The sequence below is a fragment of the Odontomachus brunneus genome, unplaced genomic scaffold (genome assembly GCF_010583005.1).
Source record: "Odontomachus brunneus isolate Ranch 3 - 2012 unplaced genomic scaffold, Obru_v1 Obru_scaffold_133, whole genome shotgun sequence".
In the NCBI taxonomy this organism is placed as follows: Eukaryota; Metazoa; Arthropoda; class Insecta; order Hymenoptera; family Formicidae; genus Odontomachus; species Odontomachus brunneus.
Window position 1 is genome coordinate 174,452 of NW_022639583.1, and position 18,555 is coordinate 193,006.

Here is an 18,555-nt window from a genome sequence, read left to right on the forward strand (position 1 = left end):
AGAGAGAGAGAGAGAGAGAGAGAGAGAGAGAGAGAGAGAGAGAGAGAGAGAGAGAGAGAATAGAGAAACGGGGGAGAGCACGGGGGAAGAGAGAGGAGAATTCAATTTCTCTCCCAACAGAAATTTACTTAATTATAATCGTCCTTTATATTTTTTTTACATCTTTCGCTGTGCTGCGGCGGAATATCGAAATGCAATTGCATACAAAGAAAAGTATCGTTCCACTGCTGAGAAAAACGATCGTTTACTTTTCTTCTTTTAGGTAATAGATATTTTCAGTAAAGAATATTTTCTTGATAATAATTTTGAATTTTCTCGTCCCAAATTTCCGAAAAGTTCATTGTCTCGCACTCGGAAGAAGGATTTATTCTTTTTGCAAGAATGTTATAAAACTTTATCGAAGGAAAAGTTAATTCGAGATTTTGTGTAGTAAGAGAACCGAATTTCTCTTTTAAATTAATCTTTCAACAATCCGGAAAATCAATAATGACGCTGCAGCAATGCTTTTGAAATAAAATTGCAATGCTTATTTTTATGATCATTGTTATTATTCATATTTTACATTAAAAAAAAAGAATATGGAAAACATAAAAATTATAAAAGAATGTTTAAATAAAAAATTTACTGAGGGAAATTATTTGATAAAAAATTAACAAACGGATATTTCCGATCAAATTCCGATCAATGTTTATATCCGGTCAGGATATTCGATTAAATTTAATCGGATACTTTTGATCATAATAGTATTTTATCAGATAAACCGATCAAAAAATTATGAATCGATATATTCTCATCGGATGTTTCCTGATCGGATACAAAAATTCATTGGTACTTTGATTGGAAATATCCGTTTGTTAATTTTTATCGAATAATTTCTCTTTGTGTACGATAATAATGGCAGTTTCTCGATCACCTCTTACATATCCAGATTTGGGACAGCTGGTTTGGACATTTTTTCCGCTGAAGGCGTATTTCGCCGGCAAAAAGTACGCTCAACAGAAAACCTGCGCTGTCTTTGGACCCGCGCATATTTAGAGACTAACATTAAGAACGATGATTAGGGGCGATTTGTATCGATTCGTCAATCATTTAAATTACGATCGTCCGATTGTTCCGTTTCTCGCGGCTGTTTCTCCGGTTAGAAAACTTTCAGAGCGAACAGTCCGCGACGGCAAGGATGACGGAGTTTCGAAGAAGTTTTGTCGCCTGGAAAACGCCGCACGACAAATTCGTCCCGCGGCCGCGTTTTCGTATTTACTTCGCGCTTTGTCCCCGCGTAATTACGTTCCGCGGCAGCTTAACGCCCGACAATTACTTGGCGGTCGTCGTTAATTTCCCTGGAAATAAAAGACGACGACCACTACGGCGGCGCTACCGTCGTGAAGCGCAATACCTGGTGGCAGCGGGGCGACGATACCAATCTTACGATTTCCACAAAGACGATCCTTTCTCGCGGGGCTGCCGTGGCTCTTTGGAACAAGGGCGGGTTGTCTGTGTCGTGGTGCCACCACAACACGACCACCGGCGAGTCAACCCCTGCGGCTGATTATTTTCCGGGCTCTCAAGTCGTGTCGAAGTTAGCGAGCGCCGCGGAATTACCTGCTTTTATCGCAGGACAGTTCATCCACTCTTAAGCCAAATCTAATCTACCCGTACAGTCCGCAAAGTCGAGGGCTTGTGTACCTGTAGCAGCCGCAACTTGGCGAAATTGCTACAGAGTATGCGAGTGCAGGCTTTCGTTCTCGCCCCTTTGTGGCTAAACAGCCGTTCGTTCGTTCGTTCGTTCGTCCGTTCGTTTTGTGACGGTCGTTAGCGCTCGCCCGTACCCACTGCTGCGAAGTTGTTAGCCAAAGAATGGGAGTCGATGATGAGGGATTTCGGTACAAAGCCGCAACGGTCGAGACCGTTGTAACTCAGTTGTAAGTCACAATGTCTCTCTGTGTCCCGCTCTCTTTCTCTCCATCTTGCTTTCCCTGCTCTCTCTCTCTCTCTCTCTCTCTCTCTCTCTCTCTCTCTCTCTTTCTTCATCTTTCTTCCTCTCATTCTTCTATTTGAAGGGAAATAGATTCATTCGCGTTTCGTAGTTTTATCCATTATGTATTTAACGATGCGGAAACTTCCACGCGGCGCCGATAAATAACGAACAATTATTCCTCGCTCGCTGCAAACTCGCGCTAAGAAAATCTCGCCTGCGCGTTAGTCAAGCAGCAAATTCATGGACCTGGACTCACCGATTGCAATTCTCGCTTGTGAGCGTGCATAGGAACGTAGCACCGTTGGATATAATATTTTCGAGACGACTCGCGTCGGGAACAATTCGCATGCGGAATACGATTCCCCGAGATTCACACTCAGTGTGTGTTTTGTATATTCCTTTATGGCTCCACACTGAGAGAAATTATTCGATAAGAAATTAATAAACGGATATTTCTGATCAAATTCCGATAAATTTTTGTATCCGATTAGATATTTAATTAAATTTAATCGGATATTTCGGATCATAAAGATATTTCTTCAGATAAACCAAGCAAACAATTATGAACCGATATTTCTCGGATCGGATGTGATTGGATACAAAAATTCATCGGTATTTTGACCGGAAATATTTGTTTCTTAATTTTTTATCAAATAATTTGTCTCAGAGTAGCGTTAGAAATATCGGGATAAGACTTTAAACTCGTTTTAACTCGTTCGTTATCTATGTCGTTCTTAGATGATTGTTATTATACTCGGGTTTGCTCAGGTGTCTTGGAAATCGGGTGATACCATTACAAATCACTGTCAGTATTTATAATTACGCATCGGCGCGCACACCAAAACGACCATTCGGTTAATTCACCGAGACCATAACTCCTTCCGCCGGCCGCTCTCGTCATCGCTTCCGGTTTATGGCCCTCGAATGTGGTGTCCATCGTGTATGCGTGCACGTGATGCCGGACGTCAAACTTTAACAGGCACGTCCTGCGTGCAGGACACGCGGTATCCCATGCACACGTAGGCGTGGGCGTTCATACGTATGGTGCGTAAGGAAAGAGGGGAGAGTGCCGTGAAAGCAGTTTCACGTAGACGAAGCAGTCGTAGTGCGCGCTCCAGGTAGTAACCCACCTTTATGACCGACGTTCCTGGAAAGTGCGTTTTCCCCGTCGCCCTGCTGCATCGCGTGCAGCGCTATCCACGCAGTTGTAGTAAAGGCGAGGGAGATCGCCTCGTGGAGGCCACCCCGTGAGATTAAGGGTTGCCTTCATAATCATAATTTTAACGACACCCCGCATGATAAAGCGCCGGCGGTATACGCCGGTCCGTGCTTAATAATAAGTTTCTGAGCTCTGCGCCGGTGTTACGGTTCTCGCGCTACTACCCGAGGAACATCTATCTGCCATTACATCGCAGTTACTGTAATTAGTATTTCGGTATTAGAGAATTATCGTTTGATAATTTCTTTCTCGTAGAAGAATGGCCTACCCGTTGAGTGCAAGATTATTAAAAGGCTCGTTGGGTTAGGAAGTCATTTTGTCGGTCGATTGATTGAGCAATGACTCGCGTTTCGATTCACGTCGGGGAGAAGTCACACTACGCGCGATTACCTGCGAATACACGGAGCCGGCCATCTACACTGTCGCTGGTCTTAGCATATCGTGGAAGTATGATGTCCACAGTCGGTTTATTCCACAGTCGGTTTATGACTCGGCTGTGTTTCCGGAAATAAAACGCACGGGAACGGCACCTGCTTTCAAGAAATCGCCGCGTCCTACGCCGGGACGTGGTGGAACCCTCCCGAATCCGTCGGAAATCACGACTAGAGTTATTTCCACGACCGTAAAACGGCCGGCCAGGGAACGAGCGTTGCGCGAATTCCGGAGGAATTGTCTCGCCGACGCTAAGAGCAAGAGAGCGAGAGAGAGAGAGAGAGAGAGAGAGAGAGAGAGGGGAGGGGGAAAGAGGGGAGAAACGCGAAACATGCATAATCGCGAATATAATACGTGTCCGCGCGAAATTGGCACACGAAGCACAAAATCAGCTTTTAACCGACTTCAAAAAAAAGGAAGCTCCCAGTTTATTCTGTATGTACGTTTGTTTTTTTATGTATATTCTCTTATAATATATTCTTTTAAGAACCGTTAGAGATATTGAGATAAAACTTTTTTCAACTTGTTCAGTATATTATTTGCATTAGTGCCGTTACTTGAGTTTGTCCTGATTATCTCAAAATTGAGCAATTTTATTGCTTTCTTGAAAATTCAAGAACATCTAAGGATAAGGACAAGACGAAATTTTAATTTTTTACTGATTTCGAAAGTAAATTTTCTTCTCAATCGACTTTAATAACAAACTTTAAAAAATAAATATAATATAATATAAATATAATATAAAATGTAAAGTGCGAAACAAAGAAGCTTAAAAGAATCTCCTTCAGAAACCTGGAAAACCCCAAAAAGTATGAAATATAATTTTGAATTAATAATTTCTTATATATCTACAGTTCTATCCTAATATTCTAAAGATATCGCCGCGAAAGAAACAAAAATTAGGTATGTAACTAATTATATAACTGATTATATAACTAATTATATAACTAGAATTATATAACTGAGATACATAATTATATAGAGATTATATAGAGAATTATATAGAGATATATAATAAAAAAATATGATTATTCATTGAATTAAAGATAGGTTTCTGTTAGAATGTTAAAATAGGATTGTAAGTACATAGGAATACTGATTTTAAATTATTTTTATATTTTTGAGAGATTTTAATTACAGATACTGCCGTTATCCCATTTCGCGTCGTCTCGCTATCGAGTTACGCAGACTCTGCTAAGAAGTAAAAACACTCTCGAATCATCTTCCGTTAAAGACGACCGTGAATTTGCCGATTAAACATTCAAAACATGTTACCATTCGTCAACATCATTGGTTGTGCGCGGCAATGCGTGCAGCATGAAATTATCGCGCTTCATACGTTTTACTTTATTACGGAAGCGCGACGGAATATCGCTACCGGTGTAAATACATTTATGTGCTGTTGGATGACGTATTAGATATTATTATTCTAAAAAGATCAAAAGGCGCGTAGAAAAAGTGGTTTTAATATTTCGTGGAACGCGTTATCTATCTACGATGATTCAGTCGTGCTAATTCTATGTAATCATCCATGTACTCACAATATAAATGTATATAATTCACGCACCTTTGAGTTTTTGCGAACATTTTGCCGGCGAATAGTTTTTTTATACTTCGTCGCGAGCACTCATTAAATTTTCCGCGTTTAATTGTACATTAAGTATGCCGAGCATTTTCACTTTGCAATTATGTCCGTGCGATCGTGTAAGTAACTCGATCGACGTATAATCTACCGCACGTAAGGTTTTACCGCATAAGGTAAAGTCCGCAACAGCATCTATCTGGCTCATTCGAAGTCCACGGTCGCAGACGTCATTCGGATAATTGGAGCTCTCGATTTATATCGAGGCCGTCAAACCAAACGTCAACCTTGGCCCACTTCTTACGGAAATAAAGTTAATTCAGCGACATTTTCCAACACAGTTGCTATCCGAACCAATAATTACCGTGTCTCATTCTGCAATAACACGACGCTCCGAAATCATGAGCGTTGTTTGCGCGTTGCTGAGTTAGCGAAACTAGTTATTGCTCAGTTCAGTTAAGAACAGCAATGCTGGATCGGCTGATCGATAAGTCGCGTACACTGAAATATACATTAATTGGAACGTGCCGTACAATATCCACGGTAAGGGCTTTTGCACATGAATTGCTGTAAACATAAATATAAGACGTACACTTTAGTTGAAGGGGCCAATCAGAATTTTGCTATAGTCTTGTATATGTAGAAGACGACGGAGCCACTGATCATATGCAAAAGTAACTTGTTGCAATTCTAAGCAAATATTCGAGTAAATCATAAAATCGTAAAGTTATAGCTTACGATAAAGTTATAGCTCAATTGTAATGTTGGTAAAATTCATAAACCGTAACTTTATTGACAACTTTCAGTTAGTCGTAAGATTTATGAGAAATCGTAGATATTTATGAGTTATCGTATGAAATACGGTCCGCATAGAATTACAGATCTACTCATAAGTTTTTACGATCAAATATGATAAATCGTTATGATTTTTACCTGTCTTATGAATTTTACGAAAACAAGTTACGAGTTTTACGATTTTGTCTAGAATTGCAGTATAAGATTTATACTGAAAGAAATTATTCGATAAAAAATTAACAACGGATGTTTCCGATTCAATTCCGGTCAGTTTTTATATCTGATCAGGATATCCGATTAAATTGAATCGGGTACTTCCGGTCATAATAATATTTCTTCAGATAAACCGAGCAAAAAATTATGAACCGATATTTCTCATTAAATGTGACCGGATACAAAAATTCATCGGTATTTTGATCGGAAATATCCATTTGCTAATTTTTTATCAGATAATTTCTCTCAATGTGGTTAAAATCCTAGTTATTTAGTCGGAATCCTACTTATACGGTCACGTCAATTTTTTTCCGGAAAAAGCTTTTTCTAAAAATCTTAAAGCAGTATCCCGATTGGTTCTTCAGCTTAAGTTTGCGCCGTACACCTACGATTATAGTAATTCATGTACGCGCGCGTGCAAAAGTCTAAGTAAACGACATAAGAGGTTTTGGTTTCTCGCTCATATTTGAGGGCAGTTTTCACAACTTTAGTTAACTTTAGTGAGCAATCGACAATGAAACATTTTTCGATTGATCTTCTTCGAATCAATCACTTGGATTGAAACATATTTGTTCTCATGAATTATTGAATTGAGAAAAAGTTTAGATTTTTACCTGTCTTGATTGATATTTAGTCCCCGTCAAAAGTAGCCGCGACTAACGGAACATCAACACACCATGCTCTAAAATTGCCGACTAATAATTAACGAATACTTCCACTGGATGAGTAAGATACCTGTCGAGGACGTACTTGTCATGTTGCACAGACACAATGGCAGACTACGGGACACATTTTCAAACAAGAAGCGATCGTGCCAGCAACTTTGGGATAACCCCGACGACGATCGGGAGAGTTCTCTCTTGCGGCTCTCTTGCAAAATCAGTTCGGTCGGTCACGTGCTCACCCCGTCATCGCGCTCATATCGTATCGGGCGATTGGTGATCGCATTAGCGCGCGGCGCGAATTCAGTTTCACCGTGTCACATCGGATCGCTTAACGCTCGCGTTCGTCCAGTCGGATAAAGTGTTATCGACGCGACGGATATACATTGTAATATACACCGGTAAACTCATCGTCGGGTCTCGCGCGGCCCTACGCGCTGCATGCGTGCACTACGCGCTCTCTCGATTCGAGTGCATCGCCGTCGTCGCGGCCGCGGTGGTCGCCGAGTCGGATCACGAACGCACACGATACTCTCGCGACGTTCTCTCTCGTCGCTCAGTCATCGCTCGAGTCGGCACACGTAGCATGGAGAAATGTCGGGGAACGCTGAAGAAGGTATGTGCGCTGAAAGTGGTATGCGCGCACGATGGGACCTGCCCCGTGTAATTTTTACCGGTAGTGCGTGCCGCCGAGCGCGTGTGTGGCTACGTTCCGGACGTTTCGAAAGAGAATCGAACCGGTCCACGAATCGGCGCGATCTTCGACGGTAGTGGATGGTATTTGACGTGTGCGTCGTGTGCGTGCGGCTCTCTATGTGCCGGATCGCTACGCGAGTTTCATAAGACCGGCACTCTCAAAAGATGGAAATTCTTCCATCTCTGTGCTGTGAAGTTCTCGGCTGGACACGGATGATACCGTAAAAGAAAGTATCGATGTACGTGCAAGGTGGGATAATTGCCTGAAACGTCACGATACCGAAATCTGCGTACCGAGACGATTTTTTGGAATATAATTTTACCAAAATATTATTATTATTATTAGATAAACTGAACAGAGAAACGGGGAACTTTCTCTTACAGAAAAAAACATTTACTATGCTAAAAATAAAAATGACATTAGTTAGCAGTTATGTGAGAATAATTCAACCAAAAAATTATGATTCTTTTTAGTTTTTGTCACCAATGAATAATTAATTTTTATACGATTTTCTATATAAAAATAAAAAAGATTCGAGCCTGATGAGCTCCTAAAATTAATGAAAAAACAATTTCCATTTTTTACTAGTTGTGCTTTTTTTACCCATTTTTTAACATATTAAACTTGTCAATAAATACACTTAAAGAGAAGAAAATGCTTGACATCTTGAACGATTGCGAAAGCCTCAGTGCTATCTTTGCTTTTTAAATCATGTATGAATTTTTCATCTTTATTTTTTTTCGAAACGTGGTTAATGTACGTAAATTAAATTCTTGCATAACTACAATTGAGCAACATCGAGGAGCAACATGAGTCGTCCAATGTGAAAACTCATCCGATAGAGGAAACGATGCAATTGACATATTTGGCATGTCTTACAATATTTTCAAGAACAAATTATGTAGATTATTTTTTGTTTTTTTCCAGATTTTGTTTAGCTCAACAATTTTCTTTTATTTGTAGCATAATATTAATCTTTTATTGTAATAATTAATTTTTTATTGTAAAGAGGGAAAATTTCGTTTTTCCTGTTTACTTTATTGAACAATGATAATGATAGTATCTACTCACTTGAATACAGTAAGAATATACCTAAATCGGTAAATAGTCCTGACAGTAATACTAAGCGCTTCCCGGACGTATTGATGTAAACTTCATTCATATTTACTTTCAAAAACTCTCTCAACCCTTATGCATGAAAACTGCATTAAAAAAAGAAACAAGAGAACAATGACTACAACTTATTATGAGTGATTTAATAAATTTTTACTCAATATTTTTTTAATAATAAATGCGTCCAACACACATCAAATAAACGTGCGTCAGGGTTAATGCATCTGCGTTTACTGTTTTCGCTATACTAGTCCTACTTCAAAAAAAGAATTATATACTTTGGCAAGATTATGATTTGGAATTTTATCTCGGTATTTCTTCGGGTTTCAATATTGCGACTTTTCCGGAAATTGTCGCTGTCTTAAAATTTCGAGATCTTAATTTTGTAGGACACTGTATATCCACCAATTCGTGTTACTGATGTTTTAGATCGTTCTTTTACTGATGGTAAAAAATACTGACGTAAAATATAAAATGTGGAATCATAAAAAGTTTACTTATCTTGTTATGGCTTTTTAACAGATCCACTGTAGAAACTTGTTCGCTATAAATAGTATATTTTTTTTCGTTTTATTCATAATAACACTTTATGCATACGTGGACCAATTATTTTTTTCTTATATATGTGAACATTTATATATATATATGTGTGTGTGTGTGTTTTTATATATAGTTTTGACGTTATTCTTACATAATTCTGATATTATTAGTTCTTAACTAATACCTGGTGACGCAATATCTAAGAAAGTAGTAAATTTATAGTATGAAATTTTTGCGTTTTTTGTAACTTCTAATAACTACGCGTGAAAATATCAAAACAATATTATATAAGTGTTATATATGCAGATACATGCAGATTAACATCTTACGACAGATACAGACATTATTCGTTGTCTAAGTGAATTGTATTGTGAGCCTGTTCGGAATGGAAAGCGGCCGGTGCTTTGGGTGAAACGTTCCTTTAAAATAGACGCATGCGCCTGACGCAACGCGGAACGCGGGAATTCGGCTCACGTTACCACTTACGAGCGTACGGTAATAGAAAGTGTTTCTTCGGTTATTGCGCTTTAACAGTGTGAAGGTAATACATGAGCTCCGGACTTCCAAGGATCTCACGATGAAATACACGCCGTTTCCAGCAGAACGATCGGCATTGCTATTTAAATATGAGACCGCCGCGGCATGATAAACACGACACGACATCGTGCCTTTACGAGTCACTCGCTGTGACAAAAAGCTGCTTTAAAAACACGGTGTAAAACGTGATCTATCACCGCAAAATATGTGCAAATATATGCGATCGTTGCGAAGTGATTGGAGATGACCATGGAAAAATTTGACTTTGCGTCTGCAACAAAACCAATAAACAATGACGTGCGAAATGTTCATTAAATATTCCTCATGGACGGAAGTTATTTCCGAAATCAGTGAAATGTAAAACGGACCAACAAGATATTTCCATTGAGAATCAATAAATACTCACTGATTATGGATAGTGGTTTACTGTTTCAATTAGTACTATTTTCACTAATTGTCTTGAAGAGATCACAGAAATACAGAAAATTGGATTTGGTATAGCGTACAATAAAGGAGATTGCTTATTTTTGCTCACAAACGGATTTTGATGAGATATATATCCTTGAAAAATATGAGCCCTTAATTCCAAAAAGCCATTTTTTATTTAATTCTGAACAACGTGACCGAAGTTAGAGGATGTCAAAACATTATAAGTTGGGATATTTGACTTTGGATAATAATATTGACAGGAATCGGTTTAAACTAACTAATATGATTAAAACAGGAAGAAAGAACAAAAGAAAAAGATGTTTCGATTAAAAAAATAATTAAATAAGCGCGTAAAAAGTGAAATATGAAAGAAATATATATGAAAGAACGTAATCACAGTATGGCGGTTTTTTTTATACAACGGAGTTACAAATTAGAAAATGTATGACATATAAGAAAAGTATTTAAAAAATTATTCGCTGTCACTGCCTGTTGTTTGCGGTCACTACAAAGAAGTGGCTCCCGTCACGGATAATCTACTTAATTTATGACCTTCATCATTGATTGGATGAATTATATATAGATATTTTCAACATATCTATGACCTTTGACCTAACCTCTAGGTCAATAGCGGTGACAGTGCATTCCTCCCATCGACGTCGATCATATAGATCCCTAAAGTAATTAAACAAATCAACTTTAGATGTTGATATCTCAGGACAAAAATTTCAAGTCGCTATGAGTTTGGTACATTGGACTCTTCTCGATATGCTTTTACTTGATACTTCCCTTATAGAAATTTAATACTGATAAGTGATAATTTGGCCAGCGATAATTACTGTCGTTCAATAATTTTATTACTCGTACGAGTAATAAAATTACTATTTATTACTGGCCAATTTATCACAGCCAGTGATACTTTTCTATAAGGGTTGTTTCATCCAATTCCGTTTGTAGACCAAAAACCTCCTATTTTGAGCAATCTTCTCTGTGTATTACACATTTTGCAGTTTTACTTCCATTGGCCGAAATCTGCAGGAAGTGAAACGGAGTAAAATGGTAGTGTTTTCACAGAAATTAGTGAATATTCACTGATTATCGGTAAAATAGTCATTTTACTAATTTAGCCAGAATAATTTTTGCTGATTTACTTCAAAAGAGTAGAAATATAGACCTTACCGACAGTCTATTTTTCCGTACTAGAAACATAGTAAAATTGAAAAAAATTCATATGAAAGAAAAACTACAATATTTTCTTCATAATTATTTTTATTATTGCACTTTGTTAACACCAGTGTCATTGCACTTAATCTTCTACTGGTGTGGAAAACAATATGATATGAGACAGAGCAGTAAAGCAGTGGAGACGATTACATTGAAAATCAGTAAAAACTCATTGATCATCAGTGAAATGGTCTCTTTACTGATTTAATAAAAACATTTTTACTGATTCACTTTAAGGAAGTATCACTAACAAGAAAAATGTATTATGAAGCCACTGACAATACGAACGAAGTTATTCCCTCGAGTGCGGTTTTCCTTCGGGTTCTGAAAAAAATATGACTTATACGAACGTATGTTAATGATAACCTGACAAACAGTTTTTAGAAACGAGGATTCAGGATTTACCGACGTTACGCTAATACTGCATATCATGAATGAAAAGTTTCGCAATTTACGTTTCGCAATAGTACTTCGAAAGATTTATATTTGGCCTTTTTTGGAAGTGAAACTGACAATGGGTGCATAATAAAAATAATTACATTGAGAAAGAAATTAAAATAAAAAAAAAACATATCTTTTTAGTAAATTCTTTTCTCAGTGTAAAAAAACCGGTTTTACGGTACGATCCAAGAAAATATATATATATATGTCAGGTATCATTTAATCACGACGGTGCCCACGCAAACTGATTAGCATGAATCAACATTCAGAATCCACTTGACAGGTTTCCAGTATTGCAATAAGTGCCGACAGCATGTCTTAATCGTCGACCTTTACTAACGCACTCGCTTGCACGATATTTACCGGTGTGCGTAAAATAGAGGTAACTCTCGCGGACGTTTCACAAATGAGACCGTAAAAGCACAGCTTACGTTCTCAGAGTTGCTTGTTCCCCCGCGTGATAGCTTGTTGCCGGGAATCCCAGCGAAATCGTGATCGAAGGCGTGTACGCATCATTCGAATTTGTGCATAGGTCTCTCAGCGAGCCCGGAGATCGAGCTGCTGCTGTCCAGTCGCATACGTGGCGACATGCCTACGGGCGTATGCATGAAAGCTCAACCTGGTGAACGGAGTGCCACGGACGAGCCGTACCACCGAGCTGACGTCTCGTCGTCGTCGTCGTCGTCGTCGTCAAGGCCGACGTCGCAGGATAAATACATGAGATCAAGTCGTAACGCGCAGGTCGAGGAACCCTCGGGCAATTCGGGCGCCGCGATAACGCCGCCATCGATTACCGTAAACGACGCCGTGGAAAATGACGATCCGCCACCTTACGTCGCGATCCCGCCGCCTTACAGCGCGATCGCGCCACCGAATCACGTCGGCTGGCCGTATGGTCCTTTCTCATTCGGCAACTCGTATTCCACGGACGCATCGCCCTACACAGTGGAAATGCCGTTGGCGCCTTTCCAAAGCTCTCGAGCGCCCACGGCTTTCCATCCCGAGGAGACTAACCGCCGACACATGTCGCTGCCCTTAACGCCTTACCGGTTCTTCAAGTTCGGTTACCGCAGCGGCTTGAGGGAAAGGTTGCCCGCGGACGACAGGATCACCGAGAAAATCGAAGACAGGGGATCACGAAGTGAGTGAATCGACGATCAAATTTGTAGTCTCTTTTATTGTGCTATGTTTCCTTCGATTTATTGCTCGTAAAACGTCGAACGTCTTGAACTTCATTATTGTCGGAAACTAATCAACAACAATGTCGATTTACAAATTTTAATTTGAAAGATCGTTTTCTTATCTCGAGAAAAAGAGAGAAATCTTCTGTTAGAGATAAAGTAACCGCGAATAATTTATGAAAATGATGACTACGTGACTAAGCGATAAACATGACGTGATATCGTGACTTTTGATTTAAACTTTAGACACAACTATTAACAATTATTTATAATTTTGATTGAAGATCAGAAATATAATAGAACTAAAATAGAAATATAGGATAAAAAATAATTGCATTAGTCTACTTCACGTCATATCATGTAACTTTTGATCAAAGATCATATGTATATATCAATAACACAATTGTCTACTCAGACGCTCATTTATAATCTCGATTGCATTAGAAAAGAAGATGGAAATTAAAAGAAAATAAAAGATACAAAGGTTCGCTGGATGAAAGTTAATAATAACGTTGCATTAGTCTGCTAGAACTAACCATTGTGACAAGTGGACAGATTCTAAGATAAATGTTCCCGGCAGAATACGGAGCTATCCTTATGGCAGCAGCGGTCATCATCTCTCTCATGGCCTTGTCCTTGATGGTGCGTTTCATTATGGAGAAAAGTTGGTGGCGGGGATGACAAATCGTCATTGGAATCGGCACTCACGTCGACATCATAAATCATGACCTATGAGACATCTTTGTTAATCTGAATTAATTTATTTGATGAATTATTGAATCTGTAATTAAACCTTAGTTAAGGTGACCAGATTTTCCAAACCCAGATCTACGACCTTTCATAAATGTGTGAAGCGAAGTGGAGGAAGAGGAGACAGATATATCACTAAATATTACTTATATATATACATATAAAACCATATTTTATTCATAGACATGTGAAAAATAACAACAGTGAAAGCTTACTGTATAGAGTAAAAGTAGAACCTGTCGTTAAGATAAAATTTTTGTTATCCTTATTTAAAATTAGGAAGAAGAAGCAAAATTGCTGTATTTACTAGAACTGTGAATTTTCTTGAGAAGATTTTTTTTGTCAGAAGAATTTTAAGAATCCTCTAAGCCGGGATAAACCGGGGTACTTTGACCAAATCTCAGTTAGTGTATGAAAAAATCTAGAAAAATTCAGAACAAAAGAAAAACGAGACGTCTGGTCACCTTACTTCAATGCAATGTAAAAAAAATTGTTTTCGATCAATTTCGCGAACGTGTTTATCTCTACACATGTTTACTCTGCACGTGTTTATCTCTACATTAGGAGGAGAGAAAAATTTATATTACGTCAAAGTTAGATGTTTTCAGTTCCCGACCTCTTCCTATTTCGATAGCACAATCACGCGGTTTGTTCATTCTTCAATAGAGAAGTTGTGAATACGCATCAGCGAATAATGATCATATTAAAGACGCACTTATATTAGTACTATGTAATATCTTTATATCGTAGAGCAGAGGTTAGAGCAGAGGTTATCGCAATGTTTCGTGCGAACATAAAATTTTTTAATTCTCTTTCTAACGCACGATAACGTTTCCTCTAGAAGATAGAATAATATACGAGTACATAACAAATATAAGTTTATTTTATTGGATATGATAGTTGTACGTTAAGATAATAATAACTGATATATAATGATAAAATGATAGATAATATAAATTTTGATATTGACAAATATACATATGTATATGTATATAAGATAAAATGTATATGTATATATGTATATATCGCGACTTGTGTCATAATATTAAATACGTGATTAAATATCAAGTGTGTTTCAATGGCCGCCACGATTTTGTTGTTTGGGGGATACTCATGTTAATGAAGTAATATGAGTCCCTCATTGGCTTTCGTCGGAATGCTATTATAATCCTAATTACGTTTAACAGTTTTGTCGGGCCACATTGTCACGCCGATAACGTCAGCTTTGTGGCCATATTCGAAATAGCGCTTGTGCCCCTCAGACCAATTTCCAAGCAATGCGCCGCGGGGGAAATTAAGTGGTATAAAATAATTCACAGATGACACCCTCGGTGTTTTTCTATTTACACGGAAGCTCATCCGTACACATGCATGAATCATTCGCGCATTACATAAAATCAATACGTGAATTTGTTTAAACATTTCTTAGGGTTGATATAAAAGGTGCGCGGAAATCTAGATGAGTATTGATATCGAATGTAGTTACTTAAGGTAAGCTGGAAATTTTATCGTTAAAACAACTCTTCTATTATATTAAGGAATCTATAAATGACTTCGTTAATTTATACAATTATTTTTATCGATAAAACTAATCGGAATGACCTTAGCGACGTATCGTATAAAGCTCATTATTATTTGTTAAGCTTATTATCCATTTAACGTAGAAACTTTAGCGCTTATTGGCCCGATGGGACGCAGATGACGAAGCAATGGGTTGAAGGGGCTCGACGTGGCGGAAGAGAAGGTAACTGAGTAGTAAAGTTAAGAAAAGGAAGGGTAAATAGAGACGCTTATAGTGTAGTGATTAAAAATACAGACTTGCGTCTCTCGAGAATAGGTGATTAGAAAAGTCTGGATATCCTGGGAGAGACACACGTATACTCGTACACGTGAAAGTTTTTAACTGAAAGTAAATTCTCAACGCGAAAGCGTAAGCGAGTAAAATCACGAGTAAAGGTGATAAGTAGACTTTTAACGTCTTTTATTATTCGAAAATTTCAAACAACATCCTAGTAGAAATTGAAGAAATTGAAGTCTCGTCTAGCCACGAGATAACATATCATTACCGGTATTTATCATTACCGATGTTATAATACTCACTTATCCTCAAATTAGTTGATAATTAAACGAACAAAAATTATTTTATTAATTATTTTTCAATACTAGTGGAGATATAATAATTAAATTATATATTTTAGAATAAAATAGTATCATCTGCTCTATCATATTTGATATGTAATGGCTAGACAACGGTTAAACTCGATTCTATATTTCAGTGAATAATGTATCAATAATTAATAATAAGTTAGAAAATTTACTATTACCTGTTACTGCATACGGAAAATACATACTGCATTCAAGTAAATGTTACTTGTTTGAAGTATTTCAGAAATTTATATATCCGCAAATCTATCATAAAAGCTTATCATAAGCAATTTGTTTAAAATACATTTTAAATTCTAATAAATTCAGCATTGTAATGAAAAATATTAAATTAAAACTTAAAATTAAATATTAAATTAAATTAAAAATAATATTAAATTAAAAATTAAAAATTCGTTTTGCTTACTGCACAGAATTGAAACTAACTGTCCCGAAGATAAAATGTTATGATATTCTTGCAAATAAATTTTCTTTTTGAGTATATCATAATGAACTTTCCTAAAACTTATCATTAATGTGAGTATATTTTAAGGTTTATCTTTGAACTTATTATCAAACAAATATTCTTTATTGAAGAAAATGGAGGAAAGTAAACTGAGTAATCGCTTTTCTTAGCAATAGAATGATATTTTTCTCCGTATAGCTTTTGATTTAGGCCGGCTAGTTATATTTTTACTCGGGTAGATGCTTAGAGACGACTAAATATAGACGAATGTAGTTTTAATGCGTTTTTTACGTTTTCAAACTAAAAGATACCAGGCGTGTTTATCTAAAATTGCTGTGCACTCGGGTTTCGTCGAAACTTTCATTAATTTGAGCATTTGCAATTCAAATCCGTGGTTCTTCTGGCCAACACTTAAATATGCAAACGGCCATGCTCTGCGTATTATTTTCGTGGTACGTTAAGACGCGAAATTGCACGCGCATACAATTTTTGCGAGGCTTTGAAGTGCGGGTTTTTTGTTGAGAGAATGCACGATAATAAAAGGGCCTCATAAAACAAAAGGTCGATTCTCCTCGGCCAGTGGTTTGCGCAAGAGCCGAAGAGGATCAAAGATGATAGAAGCTTAATGCAGGAGGAGAAGCCTCAAGGACGAAAAGGAACGTGGGCTATAAAGCCAGACAAGTTAGCGAGCGACCAGAGAGCAGCGAGGAAAACGAAGGGTCGGAGGGCTGATGAAAAATACAAAAAATTCTCTCTCCCTTGAAAGGGTAAAAAGGATGGGGGCGGAGGAGGGATCGTGCTAGGAAAACGATGCCGGGACACTCAAGGCCCGCGAACGAGGGTAAGGTGTTTGTCAACGGTTGCTGGTAGTTAATTACTTTACATGAAAGGAACTTCCAGCCGTTTCGCCACTCGAGGCAACTTCGGTCCCCGCGTGCCACCAACCTCTCTCCCCCTGTTTCCTCTCCCCCTACCTCTCCCTCCTCCCGTCCTGTTTCTCCTTCACGGACCTGAGAGTGCTACCCCCGCGCTCCTCTTCCTGTCATCTATAAGAGTTTACGAGTATCTAATCCGGGTCGTACTTACTCTGCAAACGAGGCCCCCGCGCCACCCCTCGCGACGACCTCGATAAAAGGGGTGGCGGAGATCTCCGTTCGGAAATGTAGCGCGTCACACTTCGTTTGATCTCGATTGGTACCGAAGCAATCAAAGCAGCGGTTCGACGCGTCGGGACTTTTAATTTGGTAGCATCGAGGTAGCATCCTCGAGACAGTGAGAATATACGGGAGCACTGCTCGTTAGGCCGTTTTGATTAAGTCCTTCTGCGCTTTCCTTACGCCAGCAATTCTTTCCGTAGACAGTAGATTCGCATTTGGCTGAATTTCTTTCTTTTTCGATTTTTGACTAAAGATTTCGTGGTTTGCATCTGACTAGAGAATCTGTCGGTGAACCCGGCGAGGCGAGTTTCCCCAGGAAAAACGACACGACGGCAAAGTCGAGACACGAAAAGTAAAAGTAGCGAAGAACCGGATCTTCGTCTAAGCATTACCGCACACGCACGGAGCAGCTCGCTTCATAAACTATTACTGCAGCTTCTCCAGCAACTGTGTGTCGCGCATCGTCTCTTAAGGTTTCACCTCCTCGGATTTATACGTGCGCCACTGGATCATGAACGTGGACACGGCGCTCGCACACAACATAGCCACACTTACAAGTGCAGGCTCACGGGTGTATTTACGCGCGCCGATAAGTGCTCGTCCGTCCCGTCCATCTAAATTATCCCTCTCCGGGACTTATTCGCTCGTTTCCCGGATTGAATCTCCATTTGTAAGGAGACGAGGAGTAACAGTGTGCGGTGCTCCTCGCGAAAGTGTTTCTTACGCGATTTTATGCGCACGCGGAACTAACTTTCTACGTCTTATGCGCGGAAGTTGTGCAGATTTTAAAACAGCCAATTTTTATCTAGAAATTGAAAGTTTCGTTTCTGGACAGATCCTTTACGTTAGAACATCTGTAATTGTTTGATGTTCTTAGAGAAAAGAGAATATAATGATGGCAATTATATGGATGAGAACTATATGAGTTTTATGTGTGTAAAATTAATATATATATATATATATATATATATATATATATATATATATATATATATATATA

The 18,555-nt window shown here is 38.3% G+C and overlaps 2 protein-coding genes across 7 annotated transcripts in view; one reads left to right on the plus strand and one right to left on the minus strand.

Annotated features, from left to right (window-relative positions):
* LOC116850053 overlaps positions 1-7,173 on the minus strand; it is a 21,058-nt gene extending 13,885 nt beyond the window's left edge. The window contains exons 1-3 of one of the 3 annotated variants that reach the window (XM_032827853.1): positions 6,967-7,173; positions 6,831-6,898; positions 5,573-5,709 (exon numbers count right to left, since the gene is read on the minus strand). In XM_032827853.1, coding sequence (XP_032683744.1) covers positions 5,573-5,582 — 10 coding nt within the window. In that variant the 5' untranslated portion in view covers positions 5,583-5,709; positions 6,831-6,898; positions 6,967-7,173. Of the gene's footprint in view, positions 1-3,584; positions 3,807-5,572; positions 5,710-6,830; positions 6,899-6,966 lie in introns of those variants that run through there. The other 2 variants (XM_032827856.1, XM_032827851.1) reach the window with 2 other exon arrangements.
* LOC116850055 overlaps positions 1-14,854 on the plus strand; it is a 19,105-nt gene extending 4,251 nt beyond the window's left edge. Inside the window, exons 1-3 of one of the 4 annotated variants that reach the window (XM_032827860.1) lie at positions 6,883-7,494; positions 12,392-13,000; positions 13,621-14,854. In XM_032827860.1, the coding sequence (XP_032683751.1) occupies positions 7,473-7,494; positions 12,392-13,000; positions 13,621-13,721 (732 nt within the window). In that variant the 5' untranslated portion in view covers positions 6,883-7,472 and the 3' untranslated portion in view covers positions 13,722-14,854. The other 3 variants (XM_032827862.1, XM_032827863.1, XM_032827861.1) reach the window with 3 other exon arrangements.
* Positions 14,855-18,555: the final 3,701 nt, after the last annotated feature.